Below are 20,591 nucleotides of genomic sequence, written 5' to 3' on the forward strand. Positions count from 1 at the left end.
CGCGCAAAACCGGTTTTAACTTCCTTCCCTTCCCGACAGACCTGGTTTTAATGACGAAAAAGCCGTCATCGATTGGAAAGTGACGTCAATCACGTCATATCCTGTGAACAAGGTCTCATTGAGAAGACGTTCCTTTTGGCACACTTATGAGTAATTATGTTACATATGCTAATACTGATGATAGTTTAAAAGACACTGAAACCAAGATTTTGGAATCTCATGTAGGCATATTTTAAACCACACTGAAATAATTAAAATTTAGTTTAACTGTGATGATTTGTGGTATTTCAGACTTACAATGATTGCGCAAAGTAGATATAGTAGATTCTTGAGATATTCATGATTTTCCTAAAGCTGTTTAAATAATTTAATATAATGTCAGATAAATAAAAAAAAGTTTTTAATGCGTTGCCTACGATCTGTTTTATGTTATTCCACGTGACCATATTTACTTATTTAGTTTAAATTGTTTCTATGAGATGGCGCGACTATCGCGATTCCACTCTGATGGCAGCCTTCTAGCTGGTACGTCCCCGCCCAATCCAATCGTGCTTCTAGTCTAATTTCTATTTCTATGGTTTTCTCGTGAGGCTTTTACTGAGTTCGCGCCGGAAGTCGGAAAAATCGGGCTCCATAGCAGGGTGAGAAATAAGTAATTTCAATAGATAACCCAAAATTATATTACTCACCTTTAGTTTTCTTTCGTTTAGAAACATTTTTAGAGCTACAGGCAGGATCCATTATTGTTTTAAAACAATATACCGCAAAAATATCTGATATCTTGAAAACCGCTAGTCAAAAACCACGGCGCAATTTTCACTAAAACTTTACGTTTTAACAAGAATGTATTTATTTATACTCGAGGAGAATGAATATGTCGAGATTATTTTTAGCGTTTCTCCAATTCCACCCGTTGGGGCCCCCGGTATGCTCCTCCGCTTTAATAAAATCTAATAATACCGCAATCTCATTGGTTCTTACAAATTACGTTTTTCGACGCGATTAACGCTGCTGCGAGGACGCAAAATATAAGACCGCCTCCTCCCCCCCCCCCCCTAGCGTGACGCGATTAGGGCCTCAACGTGTCCGTCGGTAGTCTCAACATATTAATTCTCCCTGAGTATAAATAAATACATTCTTGGTTTTAACTATAATTTATGTCGGTAGCCCTGCCAGCTCCACGGAGGCAGTTTTTTCCGACTTCCGCCGGGAACTCAGTAAGAGCAGAGATCCTGGCAGTTATAGAGATGCGAAACTCCACCGAAAACCTGACAAAAAATGCAAACATCAGCGCCGCCCTTCGGCCGGAAGGAAGCGCCCGTTTCAAGCCGAGAGACGCAAAAATTGTAAAAAACGGTAACAATGCTAGGATCTCTGCGATTACTCCCCACGTACAGGCGTCGCTGCGATCGGCAAAAATTTGAAAAAAACTGGTTTACTTAGGGTATAGGGAGTTTCACATCTCTATAACTGCCAGGATCTCTGGTAAGAGCCTGCGTTACGTGCAAGGAGCTTGATTTCCAATCTAGGGTACGTAGTTATATTATCTTTGCTCCATGGGAAGCTTTAAAATTGCCCGGTATTATAAAAATATTACATATAATTTTAATTATTTATACCATAAGAGGATGATAATAATAATAATATTATCTTCTTGTACTTAGTTTTAGTAACATTATATATTTTACCTTAAAATATCTTTACGAAAATTAACATTAGTATGTTCCTTATACATGTGAGCCGACGCGTTTCTTTCCTGACGCAAAATTCTCATGAGGGCAAAAACGCGTCAATAAAAGATACTCGGTTTTTACTCCCCTCTCCAAATTCATCTGGGAAGGAACTATTTCCGGTCGGTCGGTTAAACGGCCAGAATGGCAAGCCAAAAAGTCATATATAAGTCAATTGGAGACGCGTTTTTGCCCTCATGAGAATTTTGCGTCAGATAAGAAATGCGTCGACTCACGTGTATAAGGAACATACTAATGTTAATTTTCGATAATAAATTTTAAGGTGAAATATATAATGTTACTAAAACTAAGTATAAGAAGATAATATTATTATTATTATCGTCCTCTAATGGTATAAGTAATTAAACTTATACGGAATATTTTTATATTACCGGGCAATTTTAAGGCTTCTCATGGAGGCAGAGTTAATTCATTTCGTATAAAAATATCTTTCGGAAAAAGATGAAAACTAATTCCTTTAGAACTAAACGTATTACTTTTGCAGTACGGTATGCAACAAGTGTTTCCTTGTAACCAGGTAACTTTTTTTGCATTTTAAGGCCTAGCAAAAAAACCGATGTTATGTTCGAGAAAAGTTTCCAGCTTTCTAATACTTCAACAAGCACTATATAAATAGTAACTTATGAGTCCTGGCTGTCGGAAATATTACTTCTTGGCTATTTCTGGGAAGATGTTTTATTTAAGCGCCTATTGGCTTAAATATGACTTTTTGGCTAGCCATTCTAACCGTTTAACCGACCGACCGGAAATAGCTCCTTCCCAGATGAATTTGGAGAGGGGAGTACAAACCAGGTATTTTTTATTGAAGCGTCCATTTAATAATAGTGGTAAGATTTTTTGAACTTTTAGTTTTGTTTTCATATTTACGTATTATAAGGAATATTTAAATGCCATTGTGAAGAAAATAAATAAGATTTATTTTTAGGTTCGCTTTGAAAATATTTAAGCCTAGGCCTGAAATAGGCCCAACTTTTAAAATAGCAGGCAATGTCAATGGCAGTTTTAAATTGACGGATTTTGAAATGACGTTTTAGCGCGCGACACTACCGGTACATGTCTTGGGCACACAGCCTTCTTTGCGTGCTTTTTTGACCATAACATGTCGTATGGGATTCATTTACCCCTAGGACATTTGGACCTTCAAAAGTCTATCTCGCCGACGGCCGGCCGACTTTACCATTTAAGTACAAAAGCCTACGTCGGCCCACGGCCAACTTTGATTTCTCGCGCATCTCTCGCGCTACAGCGGCCATCTCATTCGTTGAGGTTTCTGTGTTAACCTATGAGCAAAAGATGTGTATGACGTCAGCGCCCCTAGCGGATTATTATTTTTTGTATAGTTTTTACATTGGGGACAATATAACCACCGAGCGTGGCGCTGAACTCCTACACATTATAGTACAGTTTATAGGGGGAAAATCCTTGCTCGCGGAATTTCGACGAATGTGTTGGCCCGACTCTGATTTGCTACAGGGGATGTTCTTGAAGCTTGGAGGAATAAATCAAATATACAGGAGTTGCGGAGAGCTGTGAAATAGGTTTCGTCAGTTGCCGTGAACTCGCACCAGACGGAATTTTGCAACTATTCTCATTTTATAGCATTGTTTTCGCGTCGTCTTGTTTGTTTTGAAACATTTCTAAATTCTTTGCGCCTTTTTGCAAAATGACTCGTATTTGTTGCTATAACAAATGCCGTAGCGATACAAGAGCTCAGAGAAAACCACATATGACAAATGTTAAGTTCTATGCTTTACCAATAAAAAGAGGTAATAATCAATTTAAATTGCAAAGATGGATTCAATCTATTAATAGGGAAACCATAACTGAAAATACTGTCAAAGGACACCATATTATGTTTGTTCCCTACATTTTTTAAATGGTAAAGGAGCAAGAGATGAATAATCTATATGTATTTCTGATATCCACTGTTTTCTAGTATATTTACCATCCAGAATTGAATCCAGTCTCTCCAAAAGTATTACACATTAACAGGACTGGTCTCGAACTACTTACTCTAAAGAACCAAATGAAAATGATCAGTTTGTCATCTCGCTCCATCCAATTTGCAAACCACTTAATGACGAAACATTACGCTCTGGAAATATTTCACATATTATTCATGTAAGTAATATTATACTTTTTATAATATTATAATTATTAAACCACTCATTAGAGAAACCTTTCTTGGTTGGTTTAATTGCAGGAGGAGAAATGTAATAATGGTATTCAAGAAAATTTAATTCCCAAGACCCAAATGAAACTGGATATTCTCAATCATGCTTTGGATTATAATAAAAACTACACTGAAACTTTTGATCTTTTTTTTTTAGATGAAAATTTGACAACTTGGCCTGAGACTGATTTAGGATATTGTGGATTGAATACATCCTTTAAAAAACGAAATAAATAAATCTAAAGAACATTAATTTAAAAAAATAAATTAAATATTTACCTATTTTGCCATAGTTATGCTCCTTTATGATTGAGTACTTCATTATCCAGACTATTGAATTCCGTGCGGAACGAGACGACGCGAAAACAATGCTATAGTTGCAAAATTCCGTATGCAGTTGGGTCGGCCGAATCAAATGAAATTTAAACCACCTAAACTAGGGACAAAACCGATGGGAAATTGAAATTTTGGGTGAAATCGATGCAGCGGTTGCGTAACTAGAGCCTTTCGAAAATAAGTCACCTTTTCAAACCCTTGAAAAGTTCATTTTCGAACCCTCAAACATTTTAAATAATAAATTGAAGAATATTTCGATGATTACTATGAAACTCTCGATTTTAGGGTAACATAAAGCGCTGATTTCGAAAACATTGATTATTATTTTCTAAATATTACCGTTTTATTATACCAAGTTAAAACTTCGTGATTTTTATTCAACGGGGGGTCATTTTCGACGGCCAATTTCATGATGAGGGCAAACTTCGATTTTGGATTTAGACATTCATAAAAATGCTTTTAAAATAAGCTTTAATTTGATGTACAACACTTTATGTCTAAACTATTTCTAATAGGCAAAATATTAGGTCAAAGTCAGTAATAAATTCTCGAAATTTTAAAAAAGATTTTATTTAAAAAAATTAAAAAGATAACACTCGATTAGACTAGTGCTTCCAACCGACTCTCAGATATCAGTTGCGATATCTGATCTGATATTACAATATATTTCATTATAATACATCATTGTACATTACATTACGTTACATTGCATCGCATTACATCACATCGCATCGGATCGCATCGAATCGCATCGGATCACATCGAATTACATCGCATCGAATTACATCATATTACATCTCATTACATTACATCGCATTAAATCTCATTACATCGCATCGCATTACATCACATCGCATTACCTCACATCACATTACATCGCAAAGCATTGCATCGCATCGCATCACATCATATCGCATTACCTCACATCACATTACATCCCATAGCATTGCATCAGATCACATTGAATTACATCGCATCACATTGAATTACATCGCATCGCATTACATCGCGTTACATCACATCGCATCGCATTACATCACATTGCATAGCATTGGCTCGCATCGCATGACATCATATCGCATTACCTCACATCACATTACATCCCATAGGATTACATCGCATCACATCGCATTACATCGCATCGCATCGCATTACATCACATCGCGTTACATCGCATCGCATCGCATCACATTGAATTACATTGTATCGCATCACATTGAATTACATTGTATCGCATCACATTGAATTACATCGCATCGCATTACATCGCATTAAATCACATCACATCGCATTACATCTCATTACATCGCATCGCATCGCATTGCATCGCATCGCATTACATCATATCGCATTACCTCACATCACATTAGATCCCATAGCATTGCATTACATCACATCGCATTACATCGCATAGCATTGCATCGCATCGCATTACATAACATCATATTGCATCGCGTTACATTGCATTGCATCGCATTACATCACATCACATTACATCGCGTTACATCGCATCGCATCGCATCACATTGAGTTACATCGCATCGCATTACATCGCATTAAATCACATCGCATCGCATTACATCTCATTACATCGCATCGCATTACATCACATCGCATTACATCGCATCGCATTACATCATATCGCTTTACCTCACATCACATTACATCCCATAGCATTGCATCGCATCACATCGCATTACATCGCATAGCATTGCATCGCATCGCATTACATCACATCATATTACATCGCGTTACATTGCATTACATCACATTGAATTACATCGCGTTACATTGCATCGCATCGCATCGCATAACATTGAATTACATCGCGTTACATCGCATCGCATCGCATCGCATTACATTGAATTACATCGCATCGCATTACATCAAATTGAATTACATTGCATCGCATCACATTGAATTACATCGCATTAAATCACATCACATCGCATTACATCTCATTACATCGCATCGCATTACATCACATCGCATAGCATTGCATCACATCGCATTACATCACATCGTATTACATCGCGTTACATTGCATCGCATCGCATCGCATAACATTGAATTACATCGCGTTACATTGCATCGCATCGCATCGCATCACATTGAATTACATCGCATCGCATTACATCGCATCGGATCGCATCGCATTGAATTACATCGCATCGCATTACATTACATTGCATCGCATCGCATCGCATTACATCACATCACATTACATCGCGTTACATTGCATCGCATCGCATCGCATCGCATTGCATCACATTGAATTACATTGCATCGCATCGCATCACATTGAATTACATTGCATCGCATCGCATCACATTGAATTACATCGCGTTACATTGCATCGCATCGGATCGCACAGGGCCGTCTTTAGCTTTCAGGCGCCTCTGGGCTAATTATATTAGGTGCCCTTTTATATATTTTTTATAGTATGTGTTTAACAATTAAGGGCCAGACGGCGCCCCTCCGGGGAGACGCCGCGCCCCCGTCGAACGCGGCACCCTAGGGCTTAGCCCTACCTAGCCCAATGGTAGAGAGAGGCCTGATCGCATCACATTGAATTACATCGCATCGCATTACATTACATAGCATTATGTCGCATCGCATTACATCACATAGCATTACGTCGCATCGCATCACATTGAATTACATCATATTAAATCTCATTACATTACATCGCATTAAATCACATCACATCACATTACATCCCATAGCATTGCATCGCATCACGTTGAATTACATCGCATCGCATTACATCGCGTTACATCACATCGCATCGCATTACATCACATCGCATAGCATTGCATCACATCGCATAGCATTGCATCGCATCGCATTATATCATATCACATTACCTCACATCACATTACATCCCATAGCATTGCATCGCATCACATCACATTACATCGCATAGCATTGCATCGCATCGCATTATATCATATCACATTACCTCACATCACAATACATCCCATAGCATCGCATCGCATCACATTGAATTACATTGTATCGCATCACATTGAATTACATTGTATCGCATCACATTGAATTACATCGCATCGCATTACATCGCATTAAATCACATCCCATCGCATTACATCTCATTACATCGCATCGCATCGCATTACATCGCATCGCATTACATCATATCGCATTACCTCACATCACATTAGATCCCATAGCATTGCATTACATCACATCGCATTACATCGCATAGCATTGCATCGCATCGCATTACATAACATCATATTGCATCGCGTTACATTGCATTGCATCGCATTACATCACATCACATTACATCGCGTTACATCGCATCGCATCGCATCACATTGAGTTACATCGCATCGCATTACATCGCATTAAATCACATCGCATCGCATTACATCTCATTACATCGCATCGCATTACATCACATCGCATTACATCGCATCGCATTACATCATATCGCTTTACCTCACATCACATTACATCCCATAGCATTGCATCGCATCACATCGCATAGCATTGCATCGCATCGCATTACATCACATCATATTACATCGCGTTACATTGCATTGCATCGCATTACATCACATTGAATTACATCGCGTTACATTGCATCGCATCGCATCGCATAACATTGAATTACATCGCGTTACATCGCATCGCATCGCATCGCATTACATTGAATTACATCGCATCGCATTACATCAAATTGAATTACATTGCATCGCATCACATTGAATTACATCGCATTAAATCACATCACATCGCATTACATCTCATTACATCGCATCGCATTACATCACATCGCATAGCATTGCATCACATCGCATTACATCACATCGTATTACATCGCGTTACATTGCATCGCATAACATTGAATTACATCGCGTTACATTGCATCGCATCGCATCGCATCACATTGAATTACATCGCATCGCATTACATCGCATCGGATCGCATCGCATTGAATTACATCGCATCGCATTACATTACATTGCATCGCATCGCATCGCATTACATCACATCACATTACATCGCGTTACATTGCATCGCATCGCATCGCATCGCATTGCATCACATTGAATTACATTGCATCGCATCGCATCACATTGAATTACATTGCATCGCATCGCATCACATTGAATTACATCGCGTTACATTGCATCGCATCGGATCGCACAGGGCCGTCTTTAGCTTTCAGGCGCCTCTGGGCTAATTATATTAGGCGCCCTTTTATATATTTTTTATAGTATGTGTTTAACAATTAAGGGCCAGACGGCGCCCCTCCGGGGAGACGCCGCGCCCCCGTCGAACGCGGCACCCTAGGGCTTAGCCCTACCTAGCCCAATGGTAGAGAGAGGCCTGATCGCATCACATTGAATTACATCGCATCGCATTACATTACATAGCATTATGTCGCATCGCATTACATCACATAGCATTACGTCGCATCGCATCACATTGAATTACATCATATTAAATCTCATTACATTACATCGCATTAAATCACATCACATCACATTACATCCCATAGCATTGCATCGCATCACGTTGAATTACATCGCATCGCATTACATCGCGTTACATCACATCGCATCGCATTACATCACATCGCATAGCATTGCATCACATCGCATAGCATTGCATCGCATCGCATTATATCATATCACATTACCTCACATCACATTACATCCCATAGCATTGCATCGCATCACATCACATTACATCGCATAGCATTGCATCGCATCGCATTATATCATATCACATTACCTCACATCACAATACATCCCATAGCATTGCATCGCATCACATCACATTACATCGCATCGCATCGCATTACATCACATCGCATAGCATTGCATCGCATCGCATTACATCACATCATATTACATCGCGTTACATTGCATCGCATCGCATCGCATTACATCACATCACATTACATCGCATCGCATCACATTGAATTACATTGCATCGCATCGCATCGAATTACATCGAATCGCATTACATAGCATTAAATCTCATTACATTACATCGCATTAAATCACATCACATCGCATTACATCTCATTACATAGCATCGCATCGAATTACATCTCATTACATCGCATAGCATCGCATTACATCAAAGTACATTGCATCGCATTACATCTGTTGTGTAATACGACTGCACGATCTGGAACGGGGCAGTCGACCGAACGATCTATAAATGTTTACCTCGCTATTCATCATGTAAATAACTATTTCATGTATCATCAATCAACTACCTTTACTCTCGTAAATGTCATGCTGTAATTAGTTGGAACACAAGTTATACTACGCGTGATCTAGTGATGCGATAAGAATAGCCACTACGGGTTATCTAGTGATAACTATAGTCCAGTTGGTTTTTTTTTGTTCGTTTTTATATACACAACATCTACGTTAGCGCAAAAATTCACCAATAGTCTTTGAAATAATTAATACAGAGACTGAATTTATATAGCAAGCACGCAAACACTGAAACATTTGGCATAATAGCCACTGTGCATGTGCGAAGGAACAGCATAGCATTGATTGTATGTGGTGATTTTAGAAAATACCTCCATGGTTACTACAATCATCCTACATGATGATTCTACTACATTTCTACAAGAATTAAATTAATATGAATAAAAATTGAGAATTCAATTATTATTAAATACAAATTAAGAATAGAATTAATATGAAATTAAAATTAATAATTCAATTATTATTAAATACAAATTAAGAATAGAATTAATATTAAATAAAAATTAATAATTAAACTAATATTAAATGAAAATTAAGAATTAAACTAATATTAAATAAAAATTAAGAATTAAACTAATATTAAATAAACATTAGGAATTGAATTAGTATTAATTAAACATTAAATTAATATTTTAAAATTAGGAATGTAATTAGTATTAATTAAACATTAAATTAATATTTAGAAATTAGGAATGGAATCAGTATTAATTAAACATTAAATCAATATCACTTATCGTTATTTTGATACAGTACTTTTTTATATATCCAACCAAAAATAATTTAAACTCGTACACTAGATTCGAAATAACTCTGTCGCGCATTGCCGATAGCGTTTACCCACTTCCCGCCGGAACTTAGAAAAAATTCGCTCCATGGTTTGAGCCTTACCGCAGCAACCGATGGAGCCCGATTTTTCTGAGGTCACATGCCGGATAAGGGTAAACGCTTCGTAACAAAACCGTCAATGGGAAAACTCTAAGTATTAGAATCTAGGGTACGAGTTTAAATTATCTCGATTTTTTTTTAAATTGGTGGTACAAACATAGAGATAGAAAAGAAATAGAGGCACTATTGTATTTGGCGAAGTTGACCGCGAGTGCCGACCCCCTTTTCGCCAATGTAGGAAGCCATGAGATGGGCAGATTACTTGGCGCCATCGACACGCGGTGAAATGAAATACATTATGCCTTTTGGAAAATCAACTGTCATTTCATGTAAACAAAGGAAGGATAGATGGCGTTGCAAATTCTGCCTATCTCCGCTTTCATACATGCGTGGGGGGGATGAATTTTCCCGGTCAAACCGGGGTGCCTTAACGCGGTAATCTTCCCTCTATTTCTTTTCTATCTCTATGGGTACAAATTTCTAAAAGGAACTACCTATGGACTGCATTGTAAAGGATGATAAAATTGGCGAATAAGTAGATTAGTCCATTATGAAAAAGGATAATAAAGCTAAACCCTAAACGAAATTGAAGAAATTTAAAAACTTACTAAGAGCTCGTACCGATAGGTCTTCGAGCAAACAAAAAGACGCGAAACTCGGACCAAACAGATCTTCGAGTGAAAAATTAAATTAAATAAAATAGCCAGAAATTCCAACGGTAGACCGGTTTGGTCGTTTAGGGTTTAGCTTTATTATCTACTTATTCCAGTGGCGTAACTAGGAACTCCGCCCCCCCCCCCCCCCGCGAAAAACGACTTGGGGCCCTTTTAAAAAGCACCACTTTTAATCATAAACGTTTTGGGGCCCCCTACTTCTCGGGGGGACCCGCGCCCAGGGCCGTAACCAGGGGGGGGGCGGTCGGGCCGTGCCCATCCTGAGCCGTATGGTTGTATGTACAATTTTTTATTTTTTTTATTTGTTTCCATTGCGTGCCCCCCCCCCCTGAAATCAAATCCTGGTTACGGTGCTGCCCGCGCCGCGGGGTCTGCGGGGGCGCTATTTACGCCACTGACTTATTCGCCAACTTTATCATCCATTTCAATATAATCCAATTTATAACATCACAAAGATCTTTTACGTTAAAAAATGTATCTAATTAGTAACTTTATTTTATTAATTAAAAACAATTTTTAAAGAATGCAATGTAAATCACTAACCTGAAAATTACTTCCGAACCTTACAACGTAAGCCTAATTTAGCGATATTTTTTAAATCCTCCCGCGTGCTTTTGTTTGTACCACCAAAACAGGAGTTTTAGCCGTTAGGTGGGGTTGGCTGTCCTTCTGGTTTTTATACCCCCACTAGTCAGTGACTACTAAAATCAATTAGGATAGGAGGCTCACTAGTCAGGCTGATTACTAAAAACAATATACTTATGTCTATATTTACTAAATTTAATTCACCTAGATAGCGAATTTAGGGAAAGTAAATATGATTCCAGTATCTTGTTATTCAAACAACTCACATTGAATAACCATGACTGACTACACCATAGAGATAGAAAAGAAATAGAGGCACTATTGTATCTGGCGAATTTGACCGCGAGTGCCGACCCCCTTTTCGCCAATGTAGGAAGCCATTAGATGGGCAGATTACTTGGCGCCATCGACACGCGGTGAAATGAAATACATTATGCCTTTTTGAAAATCAACTGTCATTTGATGCAAACAAAAGAACGATAGATGGCGTTGCAAATTCTGCCCATCTCCGCTTTCATACATGCGCGGGGGGGGGATGACTTTTCCCGGTCAAAAACAGGGGTGCCTTAACGCGGTAATCTTCCCTCTATTTCTTTTCTATCTCTATGGACTACACTATTCCTGCTTTAGGGGGTAGAAACGTACGCGAAATGCGTTGTCTCATGCGATTCCCTAGTGGGAGAGGTGGGGGGGGGGGGGGGAAGTTTAGTGTGAAAAGTTTCAGTGGGTTCGTCTGCTTCGATATCTGGGGGCCTATTCTTGTCTTGGCGATAGCCATGTCGTTATGGCGGAATCGATAAAATATCGCCATAACGACATCGACTGGCGAAAACCTTATTCTTGTCTTCAAAATTCACTTCGACATCGCCGTATCGCCAGCGAATTATAACGACAGGGCTGGGGATGTCCACGGCCAACTTTGATCACGCGCTGTTCGCGCTACTACGGCCAACACATTCGTCGAAATTCCGCGAGCAAGGATTTTAACCCTTTAAACTGTACTATAATGTGTAGGAGTTCAGCGCCACGCTCGGTGGTTATATTGTCCCCAATGTAAAAACTATACTAAAAATAATAATCCGCTAGGGGCGCTGACGTCATACACATCTTTTGCTCATAGGTTAACACAGAAACGTCAACGAATGAGATGGCCGCTGTAGCGCGAGAAATCAAAGTTGGCCGTGGGATGTCGGAATCGCGTTTCCTTGTCGTTATGACGTCATTTTTCGCTTCGAATCGCGGTATTTTCAAAATGGCTGCTTTACAGCTCGCATGTTTTAAGTTTTGGCGTCTGTCAGAAATGGAAGAAACGAAGAGTTTGGGGTGGGAGAGAATTCTAAGAGATAGATCAAAAGCTTTTGAACTTTCGGAAAATTAGTTTAGAAGTTTATTTCACCTAGATAAGTATTTAGTAATAGAGATTTGTGAGCATCTAAAAGCGACGTTAGAGTCAAACGCGTCTAACATAAGAGTTACGGATCTCCCTGTAGATTCAAAGGTGAGCCATGAATTTAAGAATTAAATTTCGTAATTATTAGCGTTTTAATAATTATATGGTTCATTAGGCGTTAGTGGCTGTTAGATTTTATGCTTACCAGAAAGCAGTTGGCCAAGATTTGTTTCTTGATGTCAGTCAGGCAATGGTCAGTCGCTGTCTGCATCAAGAAACCGATGCAATAAATAGCATTTTAATCCCAAAATGGATAAAATTTCCACTGAGTAAAGGGAAGCCACAAAGATGAGGTAATTATCAAATCTTCTCATAGCAGAGAAATATTAATCTATTAATTTAACAATGCGTATAGATTTATGGAGAAGACCAGATTTCCGGGGGGCCATTGCTCAATAGATTGTACGCACATTGCAAATGTTGCTCCAAATTCACGAGATTCAAATTATCGTGAACATTTGTACATTAACAGGAAAAGAAACCATTCCTTAAATGTGCAATTGGTAAGCTTTATTTATATATATATAAATAATATACATGTACATTCAAAAATGTACATATGTCAAAGCCAAGTTTCCCGGGCGTACTCATGATGCCCACATATACAATGGTTTCAAGATATCTTTGAAAAAAGTTATATAGCAACCAAGAACTCTAGAGATCATTCCTAAGGTAAGTTTTAAGTATTAACTTCTCAGTATGAGGGTGTATAGGCAACAGAAAAACAACTATTTCTTTTTTCAAAACTTTATTAATGAAATTGTAAAAGATTCTTCAAAATAAAAATTTGAATTTTTCACTTACTTTGTTTTAAAACTAAGCATATGAAACTCAATAGTTTATACAATACAAATTCTCTTTTGAGAACTAGCTATACGACACCAAGTTTCCAACTGATCTTCCATTATCTTAGTTTGCTTATCAAGATTTGAATTTATTTTCTCAAGAAATTTGTGAGCCCTCGCATATGGCCCTGTTGCCTTTGTTGGTTGCGACCTTTAAACGGTTTAAGCCAAATTATCTTTTCCAAATTTTAAATATTTTTAAAGTAAAGGATTTTCTACTTACCTCGTGCAGCTAGAGAAATATTTTTACCTTGGTAGTGATTAGAACTCACAGACGCTACTGGTGAACTATGATTAAATCTTGGAGATCTGCGGGAATGGGAGCCAGTGGGAGAAGAATGGGCGATAGTGACTGAATATGGAGGAGCCATTGTTGAAGAAGCTGCGGGACTTTGATCTAAAGTAGCCAATGCCGCATCCATTTTCTTCAATTATCTGTTGTTAAAACCAAGAAATGTTAGCATGAAATGTATTCATGAAAGAATACTTACCCCAAAACCAGCTTCTGGTACTTCGTAGTGGCCAAATGTACCCCATAGGCCGCTCAATAAACGAGAGCTGCCCAGCATTTGCTCGACCTTCCTCAGTTGTCTTAGTTCTAGTTTGGGAAGTTCCAGTCAGCCAAACTCTGGAATATTTATGTATAAGTAACAGTATTTCTATTCCAAAAAAATTACTGCACCTCCAGTACGGTCCACCACAAGCATTAAGCCTTTGGACAAGACTAATCGACATCGCGGTGTACTGTACGCCTCGTTTGTACAGTTTGCATCAAACTTACGGCTAACGAAACGTTCATTAGCCTCCATGTATTCTAAAATTAAAACCTTTAGATTTCCGCAGAATTTAGTGGCGCGACTCAATGTTATTTTAAAAAAAACTACCAACGAAGAACAAAAATGACAACTGCGAAAACTTAAACAAACGCCAAAATATTACAGCAGCCGACAGAAATAAATAAGTGCGATTCTTATTGGACGATTAGAGGGGCGCGTCACCGGATTTTGACGTCACAACTCGCCTGACGGTGGCTACGTTCAGCGGGACTCAGCGGACTCAGCGCTGAGGTCAGCGCTGAGCGTTGAGCTTACTGTACGCTTTTTTTAACTTCCGGTTTCTACGTCATGTTGCTCAACGAAGCACGGCCAACTTTGATCACGCGCTGTTCGCGCTACTACGGCCAACACATTCGTCGAAATTCCGCGAGCAAGGATTTTCCCCCTATAAACTGTACTATAATGTGTAGGAGTTCAGCGCCACGCTCGGTGGTTATATTGTCCCCAATGTAAAAACTATACTAAAAATAATAATCCGCTAGGGGCGCTGACGTCATACACATCTTTTGCTCATAGGTTAACACAGAAACGTCAACGAATGAGATGGCCGCTGTAGCGCGAGAGATGCGCGAGAAATCAAAGTTGGCCGTGAACGAAGTCAGCGGTCGGAGGAGCAGGTTTTTCCCAAGGTTGGTAAAAATACTGTGTATTATAAGGTTAGCGCATAACGCGGGGTCGGGAATAGAGATATCAGCTGAGAAGAAAACGGGGGGAAAACACGGTGCTTTCCCGGTGAGTGACGTAGCTGGATCCCAGCGAACGAAAATAAACAGGCGTCGCGTATCTCAGAAACTCCGCGGTGGGAAGACAGCCGAGCGGGAGAGCTGACTGTAAACATTCCTCTTCGGCCGGCAGCCCGCGTCCGCCTTTTTATAAAATTCCTTTGTGGATTAAAATTCAGGTAAGCATTAATCGTTTACCCATAAATTAGATCCATTATAGTATTACATTTTTACTAGTGTTAAATAGTATAGTTATATAATAATAGTATTTTTGACTATTTTAAACCATTAATTTTATAGCCGAGGCTTAACTTTTAATTTTTTAAAGGCGGTTATTTTGAATTTTGTCAATAAAGGCTTGTCAAGTTGTCATGAACTCAACATAATACAGTAATGCACGGATTAAAATGCTCGGTTCTCGGGTGCAATAATTCCTTAATTGGCACCCGAAAGAAGAATTTGTCATGCCATCGATTCCCATCTCAAATAATTATAAGGCAAAAATGGATAACCGCTTGCGGACGTTCCCAAGACAAAATAAATGTGAAATATGCAAGGATTTGCTCAGAACATTTCTATGAAGAAGAGATCTGAGAGTAGAATTGATGAACCCAATACAAAGAGGCTCTGAATACCCACTGCCATTCCTTCAAAAAAGATCAAGAAATGAAATATAGTATAAAGAAAGTGATAAAGTATTAGTAGCGTGTTATTTAAAGTTTAAATATGTACAAATTTAAAATTAACTAAAGTAACAGGAATGTATAGATTTCTGCTAATGTTAAAATTTTAAATCTAAGGTGTTATATTATAAAATTGGTAATTAAAGTTCTAGTTGATTGTTAATGTAAATTTTGAATATGTATAATTAATATACTTTAAAATACTAAAAATCTATAATTTGATTAATTACTGCTATTTTTTACAATTGTATCTAAAGGCATCACATTACGTTATATACATGTAGTTACTCAATGTATAAAATATTAAAAGCTTTAATACAAGGTGTCACTTAACTAGTATTAATAATTTAATTGAAAGGTGTTTTATCATTTTACATGCCTGTGTGATAAATATTTCTGTACTTGAGAACTATTTTTGGATTTAGTCTATATTAAAGTGTTTTTATGAAAATATAACTTTGGATTATTTAGATGTAAATAAATAAGAGTTCCTATGGCACGCTGTTCAGGACAAAACTCAATAAAATTTTTTTTTGTAAATATGGGGGTATTTTTATGAATATAAAGCTGTTTTTAAAATATAAAGTCGTTTTTAAAACATAAAGACGCTTTTAAATGTATAAAGGTGTTTTTAAAATATAGGGTCTCTGGTTTTGTCCTTTTTCCATTGGTATGCTTAGGAGAAATGATTTAGGGTGTACTCCATTTTTCCTGCATTGTAGGAGAAAGTTTTGGTTTATTTGCTGTCTCCTAATACATAGCTACAGGAAATAAACATAAAAAACTATCTTTGTAGGCTGTAAGCAGTCTCGTAGTCAGAAATTCGTCAAAGGGGGTCGAGAAGGGGTGACAATTTAGTACAGTCAAACGTAGGCCTAATGGGGGTGGTGACACGGAAATCCCCCTTGTCTACGCCACTGCCTGTGAGGTATGTGTTACTATAGTGCGTTTGTACCTTCCAGGTAGGTAGTACATTTCTTAAACTGGCCTCGAATGTCTTAGACGAATTCGCCTTATATTTTGAAAAGTAATTTATATTTCAAAAACGCCTTTATATTTTAAAAACACCTTTATATTTACAAAACATATATAAATATTTTTGGTTAAATTTTGTCCTGAACGGTGTGCCATAAGTTTCTTTATAGTCCTAAATTCTTATAAAAACGATTGAAGTTTTTAAAATGACAGACATAGTTTATACATGGTTTTGAGATTGTAAGCCGCCTCATTATTGTGTCTAGATCGTAGGCGCTTCGAAGAAGGGATCAAACTACGTCACACGCGACTACGACTAGAGGAGCTCTCGATTTTCTGACGGAGAGACAAACCGAAACGAGGAATAATCACGATATTTTGTTCGTTAAATCAGCGAACTATAAATCGTACAACAACTTTTAGATTTTTGTGACGTAGCGTTGATTAAAAGAACTCAACGATAACTCAGCGGTTTTTCTCCGTTGATAGTTGTTGAACGCCAAGGTGAATACAGATACGCAGCCGGTATTTTCGTTTTTACGACATTTCTGATAGCGACAGGGGGACAAGAATAAGGTTCCAAGCGAATGTCGTTATCTCGAATGTCGGTATGGCGAAGTGATAAGGCGGAATCGTTATGTCGTAACCGAGACAAGAATATTCCCCCCACTGGACCTCGTTCGGGCCTCGGGCTAAAAAGGGATCACGCTTATTGTCAAAAGAAACAACCCAAATCTTAAATCTAGTATTAAAATTTTAATTATCATCGATATAGTCATAAATTGTTTGTTTTAAATATAATTTCAGGGGTACACCTTGGTAAAATAAAATAAACCTTAGTTTAATATTATATCTGGTTAATGTAACCTAAAACAAATACCTTTGATATCCAATCAGTAAAATATCGAAAATTTACGATTCAAATCAAACTTGGTCGAACTCTCGGGCCTCGTCCTCCAGTCCAGATTCTTTTTTGTTTAGACAGCTAGCACCGACCGCGAATACAAGATTTAAAACTGAACCGAACTGAATTTTTCAGACTTTTTACGCCCCCGCTATTACATTCCCCCCGCAACTAGGGAATCACATGGTTAGACTGGAGCCCGTAGGAATCTCGCTGCATTTCCAATCTAGGGTATGTAGTCTAGATTATCTTTGCTTTAACCTAATCTGTAAATAATATAACCAAAAATTTTTAGTTCATTAACAAGAGTCAGTTTTGTGACGATAAGAGTGCCAATGGAACATATTTTTTCTTCTGCTGCTGCTAGAACAAATTTTTATTACTTTTCAGAAAAATAAACTGTACAAAATATATACAAGATTCAATAAAATTAATGTTTTTTTTTGGATTTCTTCGATCCTATATTTTTCTTGGCTCCATATTTAGCTTCAAGGCTGTTTATCAAACTATCAAATGAGTTAGCTCTCTCATTCTGACGTTTGGCAATAGCTTGTTCCAGCGATGACATGCTCTTTTGTTCTTCCATTTCTTCTAAGACTTCCTCAGCCTCTTTTGCTTCTTTTTCAAGCTATAAACCATTTGGTCACTATCACTGACAACTTAATAGGGTACTGGATGTAAACATTACTTTGCGTTTTCGCTTGGTAGCGGAGATTTTGCTTTCCTTAACAAATGCATTAAAAGCGGGGATTTCTTCATCTTCAATCATGGTGGTCAACATTTCTTTGTATCGCTCTTCATTATCAACATTGTAGTATACCATGAATTGAGAGATAACATTTAAATCACCTTTGTGTTTCAAATACAGAGTTTTCAGTTCAATTTTCTCTTCATTTGAACCTATATATTGAAATTAGAAAAACGTACGTACAGCTCAAAGTTTCAAATAGACTCTAATTGTACCGATGTATTGATCATGATATTCATCAAGATCTTTCTTGGTGACTTTGGGAAAGAGGTTCCTAAAATATGCAGTCCAATTTTGAATGTCAACAATTTCATCATCATCATCACCAACATTTCCTTATGTAAATAACAATTACATAATACAAAAAAATATTTAAAATTTTACAATTATTATTATACCAGTCTCATCATAAACCAATCGATTTTCATTATCAGAGATAATGTAAAATGCACGGGACAAAACTTGAAATTGTTTGTTGGCTTTCTCCCTGTTCTCTTGATCAGATTTATCAGGGTGGACTTTCAGTGAAAGCTTGTAATAGGCCTTTTTAACTAAATTCAAGAAAAAAATACCCCTTAAGCCTTTTTGGTTATTTTATTGAGGTCGTGAAACAACTAACTCACTTTCTTTAAAGCTGGCCTTTTTGCTGACAGAGAAAATATCATAGAGATTTTTAGTTCCAAAAACTTCTTCAGCATCATTTAAGAGGCCCATTTTCTTAAATAAAAACTAATCCTTCCCTCTCCGGCTCCCGCGTTTTTTTTTTTTTTGTTTTGACATCCACACATCGGTGTCGACCCAAGGCCTTAGACACCAGCACACAAGAACTGATTACTCAGGGTGAGATAGATAGGGGTAGAAGCCATAGATATAAGTAATGTATATAATGGTCTAGATAAATTTCGGGGCGTCTAAGCCACACATAAAATACGGAATTGACACCTAGCAGACACCGAGGAAGGCACGTGACCAAGAGCGCGAGCTCTCTTAGCATTTAGTACTAAGTGCTTGACCTTTCCGCAGGCGGAAGTCTTTAGACACCATCTGTTGGTGACTTTTAGTATAATTTCTGATAGCTGTCACCTCCGTATTCACTCCCTTTGAAATATTTTATCTAGACCTTTATATACGTTCCCTATATCTATGGTAGAAACCAGGCTTGGAAATAAGCGGTGGTCACTGGGTCAAAGACTAGTTTATTAATTGCTAGGACCAGTTTTTTTTATTCAAAAGCTAGGGGTTCACTGGTCCAGTGTCCAGTTTATTAATTCAAAATTATCTACCGTATTATTAACCAACTGGTCTACGTGACCACTTAAATAATTCAAAAGTTGGGAGTCACTGGCCAAATAGACCAGTTTAGAAATAAACCTTATTTCCAAGCCTGGTAGAAACGTACGCGAAATGCATTGTCTCATGCGATTCCCTAGTGGGAGAGGTGGGGGCATAGACATACTAAAGAAATAAACACCTTACGTGGAGTTTGATTTGCCAAAAATATACGGGAGCGATAACTAGCGGACAACCGGCAGTTGTTCCGAATTCCTGGGGTACTACGTGAAAAGCGCCACTTAAGTTTAGTGGCGCTTTAGACTAGGCGCCCACTGGCTCTCTGTTTTGTATCCGTCCTGCCTTCCACAAGGCATTGTCTCCGTTACGAAGAAAAGGCTTGTGGAAGCTAGGACGGAGACGTTACGGGGAGCAGTGAGCGCTTGGCCTAGGCCACGTAGTACCTAACGCTTAAGAATATTTATCCGGTTTAA

General features: G+C 38.0%; 1 protein-coding gene and 1 long non-coding RNA gene across 3 annotated transcripts; both read right to left on the reverse strand.

Moving 5' to 3' along the window:
• Positions 1-13,920: 13,920 nt before the first annotated feature.
• On the reverse strand, positions 13,921-16,271 carry LOC149945436 (uncharacterized). Of its 2 annotated transcripts, XR_016480886.1 has the most exons (4): positions 14,643-16,271; positions 14,452-14,588; positions 14,211-14,395; positions 13,921-14,111 (listed from the first exon to the last, which is right to left on the reverse strand). It is a non-coding gene; the product is annotated as an uncharacterized LOC149945436 (long non-coding RNA). The 2 variants fall into 2 exon arrangements; XR_016480885.1 differs by having other exon boundaries at positions 14,211-14,588.
• Positions 16,272-18,425: 2,154 nt separating this feature from the next.
• Positions 18,426-19,591, reverse strand: LOC149945437 (dnaJ homolog subfamily C member 9). Its single transcript, XM_090174702.1, has 5 exons — positions 19,452-19,591; positions 19,227-19,379; positions 19,044-19,163; positions 18,769-18,980; positions 18,426-18,708 (listed from the first exon to the last, which is right to left on the reverse strand). Exons 1-5 carry the CDS (start codon positions 19,540-19,542, stop codon positions 18,511-18,513), a joined length of 774 nt encoding a protein of 257 aa, XP_090030828.1. The 5' UTR covers positions 19,543-19,591; the 3' UTR covers positions 18,426-18,510.
• Between the last annotated feature and the right edge of the window lie 1,000 nt (positions 19,592-20,591).

The sequence above is a fragment of the Leiobunum rupestre genome, chromosome 5 (genome assembly GCF_980474605.1).
Source record: "Leiobunum rupestre chromosome 5, qqLeiRupe1.1.hap1, whole genome shotgun sequence".
In the NCBI taxonomy this organism is placed as follows: Eukaryota; Metazoa; Arthropoda; class Arachnida; order Opiliones; family Sclerosomatidae; genus Leiobunum; species Leiobunum rupestre.

Coding starts and splice junctions, on each gene's coding strand:
- LOC149945437 (XM_090174702.1), bottom strand. CDS start 19,542: ATGGGCCTCTTAAATGATGCTGAAGAAGTTTTTGGAACTAAAAATCTC. Junction 19,380..19,451: donor AAAGGCCAGCTTTAAAGAAA/GTGAGTTAGTTG, acceptor TCTTGAATTTAG/TTAAAAAGGCCTATTACAAG. Junction 18,981..19,043: donor ATATCATGATCAATACATCG/GTACAATTAGAG, acceptor TTCAATATATAG/GTTCAAATGAAGAGAAAATT.